Raw genomic sequence first — 14639 nt, 5'->3', positions numbered from 1 at the left:
TTACTCAGTTCTTTTTATCAGAGGACTGCTCAGGGAAACACCAGATTCTCCACGATACAATATTATCAAAGTACCTTACTCATAATAATATTATTTCAATTTTCAGCATTTTGCAGAGTGGAGTATTCCAATAATGTATCTTGTGATTTATCACCTTTTTCTAACTGAAAGTTATGTCCTCAAACTTGTTCACTATCTGTTTTATCCAATAAGATAAAGATTCTGTGAGTTTGTCAATCATACCAATACTGTCAATAAAACCTGCTATATGAAGGAGTCAGTCTGCAATTTAATATGGTCGTGTTGGTAATTACATGCAATCTTTTTCTGATAATACAGTAATTAATTGTGATAAACTATTGAAAATCACATATTTCTTGCTGTGTACATAGCCAGAAATTCACATTTAACTATTACATTTATACTCAGTAACCTTCTTGTTCAATAGGTTGATTGTAGTCGTTTGAAGTCATTTTGCAACTGTTTGCAGAAGTGTTCCCTCTAATCAGGTGACCTGTGCAATTGTGAGTGTGCAACACGCTCAAAGCTCTGGGCAACCATTTAATCACTACAGGTTGCAATCAGTTGCAGAGTGTAAAAAAAATCACTACAATCACCAGGTAGCCAATATTTTTTTTTTGTAGATGCAAGGAGGTTGCTGTCCAATTTATGTTTGCTCTGATTTAGGAGGTGGCTTTCTCAAAAAGTGTTTCCAGTTATGTATGTTTTTGTGGCTCAGGGTTTTCTCAGGATGGTGGTGCAGGAGATTGGCTCTATGTTCATAGTATTCCCAGAGTATTTTCATTTTTTAATAAAATATTCAGATTTGGTGTCCATGTATCGATAAAATATCACAATACTATGCTGTATCGACTATGAACTAGTCTGATTTTGGGATTGTGCAATGGTTGGCTGTCAGCTTTGTTTCTCTGTTGCTTGCAGACGAGCGTTTGCCTGTGCAAGATTGGATTTGCATAAAAAAATTCCTAGTAAGGGGCGTAAAACTCCTTACTATATGACCATGTGTCTCCCACCACCTGCTCCACCTCTTTTTTTCATTTGAATTACATTTAAAGTCTAAGAAAGTCAACTGAACCCCCCCCCCCCCCCAATTTTTACCAGTAATGCATATTTTTGGTAAATAATCAATTTTAAAAAACAACTAGTCATTCACATAGCTCCCAGTGGTTTGGTCCATTGCCCAGGTGTGGCTGTCTTATTTACTTCTCCCACACAGTAATATCACACTTGTTGTAATGAGGCAATATTTCATTAGCTCTGTTATCCTTGTTACCAAATCTTATGCGCCAGTGCAGCCACATCTTACAACACATGGAGGCAGATTTGTGCAGTTTTCCAAGAGCTGTTGAGTTCTCTAAAGGAACAACTCAACCAGCTCTTTTACTGGATATAAGGAAAGGAGCTTCAGCGCTTCCTTTATTACCTCCTTATCAGAGGATACACTGGGCCTTTCTTTATGATGCTGAATATTTGTGCATCCAAACAACCAACATAGCGAACAAGTGGCACCGATGATAGAAGCCACTAGAAACAAACTATTCCAGCTTAATTGATGACATTTATGGCATTTGTTTTCTGTGCTGACTGATATGCTGCTCAGTGCTTTGCTGCCTGCTTTTAAATCAGGTGTCACTCTGAACATAAACACAAGCTACATGTGATGTCTCTGATGTGTATCTGTTTCTACCCGTGCTGATGCTAGCATGACTAAAGCTAGCCAAGCAGCAGTAAATATGTGAAGTAAGGCAGAAGGATATACTCATCAAACAAACAGGATCATAAGAATATAAAACCACGAGCACTACAAATGTAACAGAAATATGTTGACATAAAATGGCATGTTATTTGAAATCTACACGAAACAATGACACAACTACTTTTTTTCAATTTTTTCAATTTATTTATTTTTTACCAATTGTCCAAATTAGTCTGTGATTGGCCTTAGTGTGACAGAAATCATATTTATATACAACTAAATATGACTCAGCAAACATGTTTTAAATGGATGATTCCTCACTTGATGACGAATGATCCATTTCCATATTTGCTGAGTCTTAAATTTGATGTCAGTGAACTTTTCAGTGGTTGGTGTTAAAAAAAAGCCCCCAAATCCCCTATGAGCAAGCACTTGGCGACAGTGGAGAGGAAAAACTCCCTCTTAATAGGGAGAAACCTCTGACAGAACCGGGCTCAGGAAGGGGTGGCCTTCTGTCTTGACCGAGAGGGGTTCAAATGTTCACTGACAATTTAGTTGTATATAAATATGATTTTTAGGACTTGATGTTGACACCAATTATGTGAAATTGGGGACGCGCACAGTTCCGCTTCTTCTTGTTCTTCTTCTTACTTGGCGGAATCTCTGGCAGGCTCTTGACTTCAGTCTTGAGTTCAGCCACCTTGACATTGAGCATTTTCTGTTTGTCTTGTACACTTTGCAAAGATTCCTGTACAGAAAATGCAGCTGACTCTTCTTTTTCTATCTTCTGTTGTTCTGTGGTGTCTTTTTCTTTCTGAGGCTCCTGCAGAGACCTTGCAGTGGATGGCAGTGAGTCCTCTTTTTCCATCTTGTCCTGTTCTCCAGTCTCGTTTTCTTTCGGAAGCTCAAATTTGTGCATTTCATTTGCAGCAGTGGAATTTTGTTCTTTGTGCTGCTGTGGGATTTTAAGTGAGGAAGCTTTGGCCCCTTTCAGCTCTCGCTCCAGAGACTCTAGCTTCAAATCATGAAGGGCCTTGTTGGGGCAGAGCTGGGATTTCAGGTCACTGATTTCCAGGTTGAGTGTCTCCTGCTCCTGCCTATGTTTAACGGCCTGCTCTTCAAGCTGATTTTGAGCTGCTAGGAGCTGTTTCTGGAGCATCTCAATCTGCTCTTGCTGAATCCTACATTTGAGCTCAAATTCAGCCTCCTTAGAGGACTTCAGTCCTACAGAGTCAGTGTGTGAAGCCTCTGTGGTTGGAGTGGCAGACTCCACACACTGCTCTGTGGTAGGGTGGCTGATTTGGTCCTGCAGGGTAGCAATCACCTCATCCAATATGACCATAGCTTCATTGTCACTCACGAGAGTGTCTGTCTCACTGATGTCATAGGGCTTATTACTAGAAGCCTCTTCCAGCTGCTCTATGAGGCCTTTGATCGTTTCCTCGTGATTTTGCTCGTTCTCGTGAATTTCTTCACGAAGTTTGTTCACCTGAAGCTGGTGATAAGAGGCCCTCTTGTTTGCACCTACCATTTTACCGTAAAGGTCGTTCTGATGGTATTGGGAGGCTTCCAGTTGGTGTCTGAGAGCAGCAATCTCGTGCCAGGGATTAAACGGGGGTCTAAATGTGGGAATGGGTTGATATTCCCAAGTCCCTCCATTAGGCACAGGGTTTGGTCTGCTGGGGTTCTTCCCATTTCTCTCTCTCTCCATGTCCTCCTTTGCATTTGAAATGGGGAGCATTTCTTCATTTTTTGGGTTTGCTCCATCAGCCGTGCTGTTTTGAGCTTCAAGAAGAGCCCGGGCATATGCCCGAGTAATTGCTCTTCTTGGTTCTTCAGCCACTCTTTTCTGTTTTTGCTTTTTTGGTTTCTTTGGTTTCACAACCGTTTCCTTTGGTGGTTGTGCCACAGGAGACTTTTTAGTATTTGGTTGTGCGGCTTTATCAACCTCAGGTTTTGGTGTGATGACCATTTCTATTTTTGCTTCTGCCATTGTAGATGCGTCAGCGTGTGCGTGTGCGTTTCTCTGCGTCCGCCTTGTCTTTGTTTTAACAACCAGGTTGCTTTGTGTTTCTGCCATCTGAGATCCACTAAAGTCGGTTGAACGTCTCCCCTATTTATAGGGTTTTCCAGTAGAATGTGCACTGTGACATCACAGGCTGTTCCTGTGATGCGCTGTTCCTTTGAAGTGCCATGATTGGAACAATTCAAAATAAAATGCCCACAAACCTAATGTAAAGGAAAGGCTTTTATTTTGTAGCACATACTGAATTAACACTATAAAAGCTACTCTACAGGAATTGCAGTAAAAAATAGGCATAATAATTTCTTTCATAATTTAAACAAGGACAGGTAGAAAACGTTCATATTTAGTGAAAGATATTTATTAACATTATCCAATGAGAGTTACTGAATGTCTGTAGGCAGTGAGATCTTGGTGGTTGATGAGGCGACAGAATGTCATCTATGTTTGGTTTTAAATTCAGTTTCAATGCTGAATCTAAGAAACAACAGACTGCAGAGGGAGACTTTAATAGAGGTTTACTAACTCTTACTATCATATACATTGTGGAAAAATCTGTCTTTATTTAGCATAATATATTTGTTATAAGCACTAAATATGTTTTATGATTAACTGATGAACACTAACGTACCAAGCTGAAACTTCAGCTCACCAGTCAGCAGCTTATATTCACAAAAAACAGATAAATCTGCGATCCATGCAACTCTAACCAGCCAACAAAAACATGTGTTCATAATACAAAACAAGTTTACTTTGTGAAATGTTAAAAGGTACAAAAAATAAAACAATAAAATAAAACAATATGTTTTATGTTTTCTGCAACCATGTTCTACCGTTTTGTGCTAGTTCTGGTCGTTTTTCTTAGTTTATTTCTACTTTTTTCACGCGTGTCTGGGGACCCAGAGCAGGGATCCTTTGTTTACAGTAAGGATCAGCTGTTAGCGCTGCGTCCCGCAGCGGTACTGCCGGCGGACAGACCCGACATTCCCAGCGAGCTGAGGAGGAAAAGACGGGGGTGTCGTGCTGGGAAGGAGCGCCGTCGCCCGAGAAGGAGACGTTATCGACCATCTCTTCCTTCTGTAATCATTGGAAACGTAAGATCTTTGCCCAATAAGATGGATGAGCTCACGTCGCTAACCTGGTCACAGAGGGAGTACCGGCAATGTAGCATCATGATGCTAACGGAGTCGTGGCTAACACCGCTAACTCCGGACACAAGCGTGACACTACCGGGATTTCAGATGCTGCGAGCGGACAGGACGAGAGACAGCGGTAAGAGGAAAGGAGGGGGACTGGCAGTTTTTGTGAACGACAGATGGTGTAACCCTGGGCACATCACTGTGAAAGAACAACTCTGCAGCAGAGACATTGAGCTGTTAGCCGTTAGCATGCGTCCGTACTATCTGCCCCGGGAATTCTCGCATGTTATCGCAATAACAGCGTATGTCCCCCCCCTCGGCCAACGCGGATGCAGCCTGTGACACTCTCCACTCAGTGGTCAGCAGACTGCAAACACAATCTCCGAGAGCCCCTCTCATAATATCAGGGGACTTCAATCATGCCTCTTTGGACTCCACACTGCCCACCTTCACCCAGTATGTGACCTGCTCAACCAGAGACAATAAAACACTGGACTTACTGTATGCCAATGCTGAAGAGGCATACAGTTCATCACCTCTCCCTCCACTGGGCAAATCTGACCACAACCTGGTGCACCTTGTCCCTGTGTATGAGCCCTTAGTGCGCAGGGTGCCACCAGCCACCCGCACAGTGCAGAGATGGTCAGAGGAGAGCGAGGAGGCTCTTAAGGACTGTTTTGAGTCCACTGTGTGGGAGGTGATCTGTGACGACCATGGAGAGGACATCGACAGCCTTACTACATGCATTACTGACTATATTAATTTCTGTGTGGATAACACCGTACCTACCAGGACTGTACGGTGTTTCTCCAACAACAAACCTTGGATTACCCCAGAAATTAAAGCTGTCCTCAAGCAGAAGAGGAGGGCCTTCAAATCCAAAGACAAAGAGGAGTTGAAAAGGGTGCAGAGAGAGTTGAGGGGACTGATAAGGAATGGGAAGGACAGCTACAGGCAGAAGATGGAGAACCAGCTTCAGCAAAACAACGTTGGTGAAGTCTGGAGAGGCCTCAGAACCATCTCAGGCCACAAACAGCAGAACTCTCTGCCTGGGAGGGATGTGAGGTGGGCAAATGAACTGAATCATTTCTTCAACAGATTTGATTCAACCATGAGACAGTCTACAACATCGGCTGCAGACTCACCCACCCCCACTGCTGCTGTTCCACCTCTGACACCTCAGACACTTCACACCTCCTCTATTCACCCTGCTCACTCCCCCCCACCCCCAACAACAGCATCCAATACACACTCAACACAAGGCTCCAGCCTGTCTCTCTCAACCACCCAGGTTAGGAGGGAACTGAGGAGGATTAATGGCAAGAAGGCAGCAGGCCCAGATGGCATCAGCTCGAGGGTCGTCAGGTCCTGCGCGGACCAACTGTGTGGGGTGATGGAGCACCTCTTCAACCTGAGCCTGAGGTTGGGAAGAGTCCCACAGCTCTGGAAAACCTCCTGTGTTGTACCAGTGCCAAAGACTTCACGCCCCAAGGACCTCAACAGCTACAGGCCGGTGGCTCTGACATCCCACCTGATGAAGACCCTGGAGCGGTTGGTCCTGGCTCAGCTTCGGCGCCTAACAAGCTCATCACTGGACCCACTTCAGTTTGCCTACCAGCCTGGCATTGGAGCGGATGATGCCGTCATTCACCTCCTACATCGTTCCCTCGCTCACCTGGAGACCGCTGGAAGCACTGTGAGAATCATGTTCTTTGATTTCTCTAGTGCCTTCAACACTATTCTTCCCTCGGTTCTGAAGGACAAGCTGGTGAACTCTGGAGTGGACCATCACCTCACTACCTGGATTTTGGACTACCTCACCGACCGACCACAGTATGTGAGGACTCAGGGCTGTGTGTCGGACAGGGTCGTCTGCAGTACGGGGGCCCCACAGGGAACGGTTCTGGCTCCGTTCCTCTTCACCATCTACACTGCAGACTTCTCCCACAATTCCACCCAGTGCTTCCTGCAGAAGTTCTCTGATGACTCTGCAATAGTCGGCCTCATCACTGATGGGGACGACAAGGAGTACAGAGGACTGACTCAAGACTTTGTGGACTGGTGCCAGCTGAACTACCTCCAGATCAACGCCAGTAAAACCAAGGAGCTGGTGGTAGACTTCCGCAGGCACAAGCATTCTCCACTGCAACCACTGAACATCCAGGGTATGGACATTGAGGCTGTGGACAGCTACAGGTACCTTGGTGTTCATCTGAACAATAGACTGGACTGGACTCATAACTCAGACGCCCTCTACAGGAAAGGGCAGAGCAGGCTGTACCTGCTGCGGAGACTCAGGTCGTTTGGGGTGGAGGGCCCACTCCTGAAGACCTTCTATGACTCTGTGGTGGCTTCTGCTATCTTTTATGGTGTGGTCTGCTGGGGCGGCAGCATCTCTGCTGGGGACAGGAAGAGACTGAACAGGGTGATCCGAAGGGCCAGCTCTGTTCTAGGATGCCCTCTGGACCCAGTGGAGGTGGTGAGTGACAGGAGAATGGCGGCTAAGCTGTCATCCCTGTTGGACAACGTCTCCCACCCCATGCAGCAGACTGTGACAGCACTGAGCAGCTCCTTCAGTGGGAGACTGCGGCACCCACGGTGTGGGACGGAGAGATTTCGCAGGTCTTTCCTCCCCACTGCTGTCAGACTCCACAACAAAGACTTTAACTGAACAAACACACACATCCACACATGTGCAATAACACTAAGTGCAATAATCTTTTCTGGCATCGTTGTATTTTTACTCAGTTGTATATAGCATTCGTATTCTATTTTTATCTTATTGTATATTTTTATTCTATTTTATTCTACTGTATATAGTATATTATTTTATTCTATTCTGTACAGCTGTGTACTGTATTTATTCTTATTGTATTCTAATTTTTGCGTCATAACTTTTGCACTGTCCACTTCCTGCTGTGACAAAACAAATTTCCCACGTGTGGGACTAATAAAGGTTATCTTATCTTATCTTATCTTATCTTATCTTATCTTATCTTCAAGACTTTTTCACAAGTTCCTATATCTCACTGAAATGTTACTCTGTAGCTGATTTCTCGTATTTTAAGTGTGATGAGAAATTTTGACTAGAAACAAGACAAATATACTTGATAAGAGTTTGAGTTTTTGCAGTGTATATGCAGCTGATTGATTTGGTCTTTAACCAACATGGAATCATTTATGTTGGGCAGCTGTGGCTATGTGTACTAATCAGTGCTTCAGTCCACACGTCAAAGGGCAAGATACTGAACCTTCGATTGTCCCCAATGCATTTGGGTGTGAATGAAATGTATGACTATGACTTCTAGTTCAAAAAGGGCTATTTATGTATTTAAGTCCAGTTGTTGCTCATTCACTGTTACCTTGAACGAGTCATGCTATCACCACTCTGTGTAACAGATATTTCCTATATAAGCAAATATGTTTTACACTATTTACCTACTGAAATGAAATGACTGAATGTATCAAACATACATTTTGCTCTTACTTCACATTTTAATATTTTTAATGATAACATTATTAGGTTTTTAATGTCCCTTACTGCAGAATAAAGATTTCTTATGAAAGTTTGGTTTGGTTTTGTTTTTATCTTTAGCTCCATTCTAAGAAAATGACCAGTTTCAAGTGTCCTCAGTGTAGGACACATACAGGATGCCATGCTGAAATGTAAAGCACTTACAATAGAAGCCACCAGAAACAAATTATTCCAGCCTAATTGATGACATTTATGGCATTTGTTTTCTGTGCTGACTGATATGCTGCTCAGTGCTTTGCTGCCTGCTTTTAAATCAGATGTCACTCTGAACATAAACACAAGCTACATGTGATGTCTCTGATGTGTATCTGTTTCTACCCGTGCTGATGCTAGCATGACTAAAGCTAGCCAAGCAGCAGTAAATATGTGAAGTAAGGCAGAAGGATATACTCATCAAACAAACAGGATCATAAGAATATAAAACCACGAGCACTACAAATGTAACAGAAATATGTTGACATAAAATGGCATGTTATTTGAAATCTACACGAAACAATGACACAACTACTTTTTTTCAATTTTTTCAATTTATTTATTTTTTACCAATTGTCCAAATTAGTCTGTGATTGGCCTTAGTGTGACAGAAATCATATTTATATACAACTAAATATGACTCAGCAAACATGTTTTAAATGGATGATTCCTCACTTGATGACGAATGATCCATTTCCATATTTGCTGAGTCTTAAATTTGATGTCAGTGAACTTTTCAGTGGTTGGTGTTAAAAAAAAGCCCCCAAATCCCCTATGAGCAAGCACTTGGCGACAGTGGAGAGGAAAAACTCCCTCTTAATAGGGAGAAACCTCTGACAGAACCGGGCTCAGGAAGGGGTGGCCTTCTGTCTTGACCGAGAGGGGTTCAAATGTTCACTGACAATTTAGTTGTATATAAATATGATTTTTAGGACTTGATGTTGACACCAATTATGTGAAATTGGGGACGCGCACAGTTCCGCTTCTTCTTGTTCTTCTTCTTACTTGGCGGAATCTCTGGCAGGCTCTTAACTTCAGTCTTGAGTTCAGCCACCTTGACATTGAGCATTTTCTGTTTGTCTTGTACACTTTGCAAAGATTCCTGTACAGAAAATGCAGCTGACTCTTCTTTTTCTATCTTCTGTTGTTCTGTGGTGTCTTTTTCTTTCTGAGGCTCCTGCAGAGACCTTGCAGTGGATGGCCGTGAGTCCTCTTTTTCCATCTTGTCCTGTTCTCCAGTCTCGTTTTCTTTCGGAAGCTCAAATTTGTGCATTTCATTTGCAGCAGTGGAATTTTGTTCTTTGTGCTGCTGTGGGATTTTAAGTGAGGAAGCTTTGGCCCCTTTCAGCTCTCGCTCCAGAGACTCTAGCTTCAAATCATGAAGGGCCTTGTTGGGGCAGAGCTGGGATTTCAGGTCACTGATTTCCAGGTTGAGTGTCTCCTGCTCCTGCCTATGTTTAACGGCCTGCTCTTCAAGCTGATTTTGAGCTGCTAGGAGCTGTTTCTGGAGCATCTCAATCTGCTCTTGCTGAATCCTACATTTGAGCTCAAATTCAGCCTCCTTAGAGGACTTCAGTCCTACAGAGTCAGTGTGTGAAGCCTCTGTGGTTGGAGTGGCAGACTCCACACACTGCTCTGTGGTAGGGTGGCTGATTTGGTCCTGCAGGGTAGCAATCACCTCATCCAATATGACCATAGCTTCATTGTCACTCACGAGAGTGTCTGTCTCACTGATGTCATAGGGCTTATTACTAGAAGCCTCTTCCAGCTGCTCTATGAGGCCTTTGATCGTTTCCTCGTGATTTTGCTCGTTCTCGTGAATTTCTTCACGAAGTTTGTTCACCTGAAGCTGGTGATAAGAGGCCCTCTTGTTTGCACCTACCATTTTACCGTAAAGGTCGTTCTGATGGTGTTGGGAGGCTTCCAGTTGGTGTCTGAGAGCAGCAATCTCGTGCCAGGGATTAAACGGGGGTCTAAATGTGGGAATGGGTTGATATTCCCAAGTCCCTCCATTAGGCACAGGGTTTGGTCTGCTGGGGTTCTTCCCATTTCTCTCTCTCTCCATGTCCTCCTTTGCATTTGAAATGGGGAGCATTTCTTCATTTTTTGGGTTTGCTCCATCAGCCGTGCTGTTTTGAGCTTCAAGAAGAGCCCGGGCATATGCCCGAGTAATTGCTCTTCTTGGTTCTTCAGCCACTCTTTTCTGTTTTTGCTTTTTTGGTTTCTTTGGTTTCACAACCGTTTCCTTTGGTGGTTGTGCCACAGGAGACTTTTTAGTATTTGGTTGTGCGGCTTTATCAACCTCAGGTTTTGGTGTGATGACCATTTCTATTTTTGCTTCTGCCATTGTAGATGCGTCAGCGTGTGCGTCTGCGTTTCTCTGCGTCCGCCTTGTCTTTGTTTTAACAACCAGGTTGCTTTGTGTTTCTGCCATCTGAGATCCACTAAAGTCGGTTGAACGTCTCCCCTATTTATAGGGTTTTCCAGTAGAATGTGCACTGTGACATCACAGGCTGTTCCTGTGATGCGCTGTTCCTTTGAAGTGCCATGATTGGAACAATTCAAAATAAAATGCCCACAAACCTAATGTAAAGGAAAGGCTTTTATTTTGTAGCACATACTGAATTAACACTATAAAAGCTACTCTACAGGAATTGCAGTAAAAAATAAAACAAAAGCAAAATATGTTTTTTAAATGGTTGTTAAAAAAACTAACCAAAGTAGAAGACAACTGTTTAGTGGAAAGTATTCGACATTCTAGAGATTCTCAGGCATAATAATTTCTTTCATAATTTAAACAAGGACAGGTAGAAAACGTTCATATTTAGTGAAAGATATTTATTAACATTATCCAATGAGAGTTACTGAATGTCTGTAGGCAGTGAGATCTTGGTGGTTGATGAGGCGACAGAATGTCATCTATGTTTGGTTTTAAATTCAGTTTCAATGCTGAATCTAAGAAACAACAGACTGCAGAGGGAGACTTTAATAGAGGTTTACTAACTCTTACTATCATATACATTGTGGAAAAATCTGTCTTTATTTAGCATAATATATTTGTTATAAGCACTAAATATGTTTTATGATTAACTGATGAACACTAACGTACCAAGCTGAAACTTCAGCTCACCAGTCAGCAGCTTATATTCACAAAAAACGGATAAATCTGCGATCCATGCAACTTAAAACTACTGATGCATTTTATACCATAATCTGTTAATATGCAAATATGGAAAAATTATGCAGTTGTTTTCTTGTATTAACTCATCTGTAAATAAAATAAATTAACAGTATTAAAATGATCAAAGTGCAGTGGGATTTATTGTGGTGTATTAGTGTGTCTGTGAAGGTCTTTGACCTGGAGAAGACCTCCAGACCTAGTAGTTGGTTGTTTTATTCTTTTTTTTGTGGACACATTTTTTGGCGTCCCCTCATTTTCAATTCCTACCTAACCGCTGTCTGCATGACTACCCAAAATATTGTCTAATTGTATTCATCAGTATTTTCCGTTATACCAAACCTCTGAAGAAGTGTCGGTCTTGACTCACATACTTCTATGAGTAAATATGCGTGTTAAATTTGTCTAGGCCCCCTTATTGCACAAGGCTTCCTTAATCTTTATTTATCCAAGGAGGGTTTTTCTGAACTCACACACCACTCTGTAGCCCTGCCCTGCTTCCCTTTCACAGATTTAAACATTCCCTGTTAAGAAAGGCTAAATTAATCTCTGTCTGTCTGTGTTTGGGCGAATAGCGGCTGCCTCATCCAGGAAGTCCACTCTGAGGAGGAGGAGATCCACAGCTCAGATGACGAGGACAACAGCTCCACCTCTAGCAAGGAGCACTTGGACGAGGCAGACAGACAGGTACTATAATGAAACTCCGTCTGTAACATCAGGGGAATTCAGACAATAAAATGACTCAATGTGAGCAATAAAGTAATTAGGGTTGAATTTAAACTGAAACTTCTCCCAGTACCTGATGACTGATCATTTCCATGCATGTTACTCTGATACCACAATCCATAAACATTTATAATATTTACTTACCATCATGCCTCATGCTTTCACCAGTGTAATTATTATAATGAACATCCAGTCAAACGTCTTGGTTCTCAAATTCTTCCAGCAGAGTGTCTTTGCAGCTACGAAAGGCTCTAAACACTTATTTTCAGCCATTTTTTTTCCTTCTCTTGCTTCTGTATGACGTTAAAGAGAGTGGATATGCCTAATCTGGTCATATTTATGAGGGGTAGCCAATCAGAAGAAATGTGGGGTAAAGGGGGAGGGGCTGAAAAGCTTGTTTCAGAACTTAAGAACTGTGTCACAGCTCAGTAATAGAGAAAGGAGGATGATTTTAAAATACTAGTCATGCAAAGCTACTGTAGTAGATTCCAGGAAATGAAATATACTAATAAATATAATACATCAATTAATGTTAACATAAAGTTCACCTTTAAAAAACTATAAAGAATAATATATATTCTTTATATTATAACAATATATAATAATTTCTATGTTGAAATCTCCAATGCAATCCAAGAAACAAATATGGAGTTTGAAAGTAGCGTAAGAGGTCCCATTTTAATGTCTTCAAACTATAGCTTGGTTATGTCGAAATCATAATATTGAGATCAGGATTAATCATTAACTCACAGATTAAGATTTTTTTTTAATCTGTTGACCCAAATGAATAAATGAATATGAATGTGATAGGAAAACACAACGGTCCACTCAGGAGTTGAGTATAGGTTAAAGCCTCGTTTATACTTTCGCCTCAGAGTAACATAAATGTCATCATTAGAGGGTGAGCGTCTGTGTGCCCGCTTGTTTTCATGACCACGTGGACTCGTCTGGAGAATTTACATTACAGTGCACCAGCTATGACTGCAGCCCAGGAGGAGGACTTGGAGTAGATTTTCAGGGAAGTATAACAGGAATCACTACTCAGCTGGTGGTCTCTAGCTGACCATGTCTATAATGAAATATAATGAATGCAGTCCTAATGCAGTTAGAAAAATGTCTGATTCAAGTGGAAGATTTCCTTGTTTACTTTCAATCAAACATTGACATGTGACTCCTTGTTATTCAAGGAGCGGGTGAAGCTACTGTGACTTATAGACTATATATAAAAGATGTGACTGCACAAAGTCACCTATTAGTACTTTAAAGTGGACAGGAGTCACTATATGTATTGAGAAACAAAAAAAACACCTTTGTGTTACAAAAAAAATACAATCCACAATCTGCACTGTAACTTGGAGATTATTTTCTCCTTCACTTACAGTTGGGCTTCATTTTTCCTCAATTCTATTATGACTTTATCTACTCAGTGAGATAATGTTTCCAACAAGTGTGGCATCTCTTCCTCGGAGGGTTTGGCTTTTTTGGGGGGGGGGGTCCTACGTTGAATACATCAGTCTGTTTTCCCTGTGGACATCATGATGGATATCAAGATTCCCGATCGTGCTTCGCTAAGAAACTGTTTGTTCTGTGATGCGCATGTTGTAAACTGTTAGGTTGTAAGCTGTTTGGATAGACCATTTTATTGCATGAAATAATGCTGATCTCTTCCGTGGACATCTGCTGATCCACAGAGGTCCACAGTCTTGACTTCAGCTTGTTGTTTTGGTCAATCAGACCCCCCCTATGAACAAACACCTGGCAACAGTGGGAAGGAAAAACTCTCTTTTAACAGTAGGAAACCTCCAGCAGAACCAGGCTCAGGCAGGGGCTGGCATCTGCCAAAACCAGTTGGGAATGAGGGGAGAAAGACAGGACAGAGTCCTCAAGTGCTTTACAAAAGTGAACATTAAGAGTAACAGGTGGATTTTTCTGTTTCAGTGCAGCTAGCAAAAAAAACAAAAACAACCCTTTTTGCTAAAAAGACAGAGAGTGGCAGTGGACAGTATATGCTTCTTATTACCATAAAAGTCATTGTTGCATAAAATGACTTTTATGTTAATTTTATGGCAGCAAAAAGTGGCCGCCTTAGACTGCTTTTTAGCTTTAGTGTTGTGGTTTTCTACTGTGTTACCAGTTCTGTTATTAGTTAGCTAGCATAAACTATAAGCTATAAACAGTAATTTAGAGCAAGGCTCCATGGTGAAAATTAGCCTTTATACATGTAGTGCTTCATGTCCACTTGAACGATTTGGTGTTCGCCCAACATCACGAGTCAGGGGTGAGTCTCAGAGGGGACATGCTCATTCAGAAGCTACTTCTACTAATTCCTCTTTAGACCTAGAGGCTCC

The 14639-nt window shown here is 42.0% G+C and overlaps 1 protein-coding gene across 1 annotated transcript in view; it reads left to right on the top strand.

The window, feature by feature from the left end:
- Positions 1–14639, top strand: part of fgd6 (FYVE, RhoGEF and PH domain containing 6) — a 39727-nt gene that overhangs the window by 9209 nt on the left and 15879 nt on the right. Inside the window, exon 3 of the mRNA XM_085251214.1 lies at positions 12141–12252. Within this exon, the coding sequence (XP_085107340.1) occupies positions 12141–12252 (112 nt within the window). The remainder of the gene's footprint in view (positions 1–12140; positions 12253–14639) is intronic.

Source organism: Mchenga conophoros, linkage group LG17, assembly GCF_057382185.1.
Source record: "Mchenga conophoros isolate Kocher_MC1m ecotype Shallow Benthic linkage group LG17, M_conophoros_male_GT1.1, whole genome shotgun sequence".
Taxonomy (NCBI): Eukaryota; Metazoa; Chordata; class Actinopteri; order Cichliformes; family Cichlidae; genus Mchenga; species Mchenga conophoros.
This window is presented reverse-complemented; position numbering and strand designations above follow the sequence as displayed.